Below are 5,842 nucleotides of genomic sequence, written 5' to 3' on the forward strand. Positions count from 1 at the left end.
ACAACACAGTGTTTAAGACGCAAACATTCGGTTTACAAATATTCCTCCCAAACAATAGAATTATTTCTCTCTAGCAATATAAGATTTGCCTTTTACTAACCAAAGGCTGTGCTGAACAAATTGAATTATTTAATGAATTTTGGGAACAAATTAAACATTTTTTATGTTCTGAGTAGTGCTGTTCTCCACAAAGAGGTCTTTTTCCAAGGAGGATATTTTCCAGGTGATTCTCCTAACTGCATCCTTCACTTTTATTTTATCTTTCTGTCCTACTTGTTATAGCACTGCTTTAGTGCCGGGGGCTGTGTTTCTAGCCGGTCAGAGTGACCCCGACTAAAGTTCGAAAGTTTCTTTTCCCAGCCCGGTACTTGAAGAAGGAGTCAGGGCTCTTCATTTTTTCGGTCTCAAGATTGTTTATTGCATCTTATCTATAAAGTTCTTTCTCCCTGTCCAGCCGAGATCCGTTTGGCAGGACAGCCAGAGGCACTCCCCCCTCCTCCAGGGCGGTGTTATCTTTATATACTACAAACTACGTGTACAATATTTACAGTTATTTTCCAATACCTATCATCTATATTAGACAGTGAGTTTCTACTTTAGACCAATCTAAAAGTGCCAACATCACCAGACAAGATGGAGGTAGAGAAGAAGAAGAAAGGCTAGACACGCCCAAATCCCTCCATCTTGTCACCAGAAACCCCTATACCAAAAATCCTAAAACCTACATTTAGACTCTGTAATTATTTTATTCTTACACTCTTTACACTATTGTGGCTTTTATCTATTTCTATAAAGGTGACAAGTTATTCCGTGGTTCATAATCGAACCCACTGGTGTTCTGGGCTGTGTGCCAGGGTCTCCGAGCCCCCTGGCAAGGGTCCCAGGAAACTCCGGACTCCCAGAGGGATGTCCTGAGTTCCGACATCTCCCCCTTCTGTTTGCACCAAGAAGACCTCTTTGGCAGCTTGGCTGACAACCCGCCATATACACAAAAGAATGCATGGCGCAATGAACAAGAGAACTAAAAGCCCTACTAAAATATAACAAGCAATCATCTAACAACAGTTCTACAACACCACTGATTCCCACACCCATGAAGAGACCCAAAGTCCACAGTCTTCTGTGGGCAAAACACAAGGGTTGGAATCTCTGTGCAGTCCACATCTCTACATCTTCTTTTCTGCTTATGGAATGGTCAGCGTTTTCTTGCCCACGCTTCTTGTCAGCATTGTCTTGCACTGGATGGAGTTTCACATTCTTCACTGAGATTCACCTGGACTTTTGTACCTGCTAAAACACAAACAAATCCACGCCCCTGAAGAGACTGGAGGATTTTCTCAAAATCTCGGAGGTGAAGAATGGGTCCTGATATGAAAATAAAACATTGATCAACTCTGTTTCAGTCTCTATGCAACTGCATAGGGAAATGTAAAATGACAGCAATTAGAAATCAATTAGATAATACACATAACCAATAACACATCTGAAATCATACAATTGTCAAACATTACAACACTGAACTGTCATCCCAGAGTCTGCGACAGCTGATGAACCTTACAACAACAGAGAAGTGGAGAATCCATGTCCGGATTCATGTTTCTCCAAACTCCTTCTGAAAACAGGCTCAGCTATCATAGACGGTCAAATTGCCAAGCCAAAAGGACTTGAATACTTTTTGATGCAGAAAACATCTGGGCTGATTGTCAATCACTCCATTCAAGTAGAGCTAGGACTTGGCCAGAGCCCGAACTCTAATTGATGGATATCACTTAGCACATTCTTAAAATGAGACTCTTAAAAACAGCAATTATGAATAGGAAACCTTAGGATTAAAGATCTATCAAACCATTAAATAATTGGATCCTTCTGAAACTTCTGTTGGGATAGAAATTCTTCAAACATAGTAGACTTCTTGAATTCTTGGCTGAAGTACCTCTGTAATAACTGAAGAAACAATAAATGAAGAAAACCACAAAAGCGACAATTTGGATTTAAAAGAAATCCAAAAACATATGAGTAGTTAGGAAATAAAGACAAGATTCTGAAGAGACGTGGCTTCTCACAAAAGAGATAGTGGAACACTGGCTGGCTATAAACACTACAATACCCTGATAATAATTCTTATCACAAATTCTGAGAATTCTCATTATATAATCAACTTATCAACAGGAAGTATTTGAAGGAGTTAAGACAACCTTTTTAAAGTATTCATATAACATTAACAGCAATCCTTATTTATCAGTATTACCTATAAAATCTAAAAATAAGGTTACAAACTCACTGACAACAATCCCTAAAACTCTGAACCATTGGAGAATCAGCTGATGACCCCACAGATAGGATCTGATTGATGTTTCTCAAATGCTCTGTCTTCAGAGACACTTTGAGTAATTGAATCCTTACTAATACTTCTATCTTTATATGGTGCCGTCTCTCTCCCTGAGAGGCATTTTTCAAAATAGATTTCCATCTACATCATATTTGGGATAACATTGATTTGCATTGATTTTCCCTTCTTTTTTCTGTATCTTGGGCAAAAGCCTGGTGCTTTCTCACTTTTCTCTGATTTTTGGACAACTTTTTTTTTTCTTTCCACGCCCATCTTTTGCATCTGAGACTTGATCATCTGATAAATGCTGTTTCTGTCACTTCTGTGGGACTAGCCTGTTGAAGAGCTCGGTGTGCCTCACTCAACATGTGCTGCACCCGCGAAAAATCTCCAACTTGAGATTTTGATGGAGGCTGAAACTGTGTGCTGGCTGCTGCGGTTGGCTGGGTGCCCGTTGCCCTGGGATCGGAGAGGGGTGCTACCTGGGGCAGCCTCTGTACCCTGATCACGCCCCGTCTCTGCCTGTGCCGTCACGGGAGTGTGGACAACCCCGCCCCGACCGCGCCTCCCCTGCGCTCGTCTCGGCGCAGGCGCGGTCTCGGAAATGTCCTTCTCTCTCTGATCGACACCAGTACAGCTCAGATCCCATTCTGGCCCCGTGCCAACACCCGCAGCCGGCGCGCGGTCCCTGCTCGGCCGGTGCCCGTCCCGCGTCCGCGAACTGGGGAAAAAACCCTTCGCGCCCCGACTTCCGGGTCCTGCATCATCACCACGCGTCTCCTGCGTCTGCCTACGGGCACCGCCTGGAGCCCTGCAGCTGCTCCAAGCCCACCGCCCGCGTCTGACGTGGACGCTATGATTTGAGAGCCCTTCCCGGACGTCCCGCGGGTCTCGCCCTGCGCGCGCGTCCCTGGCACCGCGCCAGCTGAGGCCGCCGCTGTCGGTGTCATGCTCACAGCCCCCGCGCCGAAACTCGCGTCCCCCACTGCCTCCGCGCTCCCCCCGCCGCTCGCCGCCGCCGCCGCGCAGCCACGCTCGCCGCGAGCTGGGCTTTCGGGGTAGAGGAATTGGAGGCGGTAAAGCTGCTTCCCACTCCCTCTCATCGGGAGCTATTTCCCGCTCCCTCTCATCGGGAGCTATTTCCCGCTCCCTCTCATCGGGAGCTATTTCCCGCTCCCTCTCATCGGGAGCTATTTCCCGCTCCCTCTCATCGGGAGCTACTTCCCCGCTCCCTCTCATCGGGAGCTACTTCCCCGCTCCCTCTCATCGGGAGCTACTTCCCCGCTCCCTCTCATCGGGAGCTACTTCCCCGCTCCCTCTCATCGGGAGCTACTTCCCCAGGGCTGGTTGGGACCAGAGACAATCTCTGCTTTGAGCTTTGCTCTCCTCCCCCCGCCCCTGTGGGATTCACAATTAATGACCTTTTAGCTCTACTCCGGGATCTTGCCGTAATTGCCTCTAACATGATCCTTGCTGGGGATAAAAGCTTCAAGGCCGTTTTACCTTTTTTCAGAGATTTTCACAAGGTGTGTGGCTGCCAGACCTTGTAAGGCTGACAAAATCCTTAACTGTTCCTGAGAGCATGTCCCCTCCATGTTCTCAAATCTCAACCTTCTTACCAAAAGCTGAATCATTTGCAAGGTCCGTCCGGAGGTCGCCCTGGTCACTGGCCCCCCCGCCAGATCTGGATGCGAGTCTGTTTAGCAGAAGTTGAATCTTGGATCTTCTGTGTGGATTTTTTTTTTCTTTTTCTTTTTCTTTTTTTTTTTTTTCTTTTTCCCTTTTTTTTTTCTTTTTTTTTTTCTTTTTGGGAGTGCCTGCTTCTTTTCCTTGTCCTTTTTTGTTCTCTTCACGGGCTGTGTTTCAGCGGCTGATGTCTGGTGGCGTGGCTGCCTGCCAACTGCCCACCTGGGTGCTTTCTTGCTGCCCAACGTGTCGTGCTCTCTCTTTTGCAGCCCATCTCTTGCAGCCGTCTCTCTTTCCGCCCATCCGGGTTGTTCTCTTGCCGCCCAGCTCTTGCAGCCCACCTGGGAATGCCAAATGCCGGGTCTTTCTTGCAGCCAAGCCAGGGAACGCCAGTTACCGTATCTTTCTTCGAGCCTGCACAGGGAACGCCAGTTGTCGTAATCTCTCTTCGAGCCCACCCAGGGACGCCAGTTGCCGGGGGCTGTGTTTCTAGCCGGTCAGAGTGACCCCGACTAAAGTTCGAAAGTTTCTTTTCCCAGCCCGGTACTTGAAGAAGGAGTCAGGGCTCTTCATTTTTTCGGTCTCAAGATTGTTTATTGCATCTTATCTATAAAGTTCTTTCTCCCTGTCCAGCCGAGATCCGTTTGGCAGGACAGCCAGAGGCACTCCCCCCTCCTCCAGGGCGGTGTTATCTTTATATACTACAAACTACGTGTACAATATTTACAGTTATTTTCCAATACCTATCATCTATATTAGACAGTGAGTTTCTACTTTAGACCAATCTAAAAGTGCCAACATCACCAGACAAGATGGAGGTAGAGAAGAAGAAGAAAGGCTAGACACGCCCAAATCCCTCCATCTTGTCACCAGAAACCCCTATACCAAAAATCCTAAAACCTACATTTAGACTCTGTAATTATTTTATTCTTACACTCTTTACACTATTGTGGCTTTTATCTATTTCTATAAAGGTGACAAGTTATTCCGTGGTTCATAATCGAACCCACTGGTGTTCTGGGCTGTGTGCCAGGGTCTCCGAGCCCCCTGGCAAGGGTCCCAGGAAACTCCGGACTCCCAGAGGGATGTCCTGAGTTCCGACACTTTAGCACAGACTTTAATGACCACCTGATGGTTCTTCTTTAATCCCTTTCTGTGAAAGCACTTGGTAACTTGTTTCTACTTCCTTGTTTGTTTACCACTTCTCTTTCTCTGTTTGCTCCCCATTTATCATTTCCTTGTGCTTTAGATCAAAGTGCTGTCTAAATAAAACATAAAATGTGATGGCCACTGGTGCTAGTATTAACTGCTGTATAATTTTGCCTTTACTCTGCAGATGGATTAAATCTTGGTAAAAGTTTCAAATCTTGGCTTCAGATCCATTTACATCAATTGCAAGGCAGAACAATGCATTCATATTCAGGAAGTTAGTTTGAAATGATACTGGAGTAATTAAGATGAGAATATAAACAGCGCTAATAGGGATAAATGTGTCTTCTCTCTTCAATTAAGAAGACCAAACAATACGAAATATCAATCAACACTAATACCTTGGGAAATAAAGTGATTTCCATTTAGAATCAAGAAAAAATTACTTTCATGATACTGATTCAGACAATTGTATACATTGTGTAAAGGTTAATGTTCCCATTCAAATTTCTGGGTGGTGTCTGTTCAAAGGAGACTCCTGCAGTAGAGGCGCTCTTGGTCCATTCCGATATAAAATCCTTATACTCATAAGAACTTCCTCTTTCATGCTCAGAAACACTTTAAAAGATAGATTATATCAGACTTCAAGAAAATAAATCATGCAAGACTGCTCTGATG

At 45.4% G+C, this 5,842-nt stretch overlaps 1 protein-coding gene across 1 annotated transcript; it reads right to left on the bottom strand.

Moving 5' to 3' along the window:
* Positions 1-1,173: 1,173 nt before the first annotated feature.
* Positions 1,174-5,121, bottom strand: LOC132325041 (uncharacterized). The gene is made up of 2 exons (XM_059841852.1): positions 3,635-5,121; positions 1,174-3,577 (listed from the first exon to the last, which is right to left on the bottom strand). Exon 2 carries the CDS (start codon positions 3,566-3,568, stop codon positions 2,687-2,689), a length of 882 nt encoding a protein of 293 aa, XP_059697835.1. The 5' UTR covers positions 3,569-3,577; positions 3,635-5,121; the 3' UTR covers positions 1,174-2,686.
* Between the last annotated feature and the right edge of the window lie 721 nt (positions 5,122-5,842).

Source organism: Haemorhous mexicanus, chromosome 3 (assembly GCF_027477595.1).
Source record: "Haemorhous mexicanus isolate bHaeMex1 chromosome 3, bHaeMex1.pri, whole genome shotgun sequence".
NCBI lineage: Eukaryota > Metazoa > Chordata > Aves > Passeriformes > Fringillidae > Haemorhous > Haemorhous mexicanus.

Bases quoted from the DNA above. Each gene is read 5' to 3' on its own strand.
- LOC132325041 (XM_059841852.1), bottom strand. From the start codon at position 3,568: ATGAGAGGGAGCGGGGAAGTAGCTCCCGATGAGAGGGAGCGGGAAATA.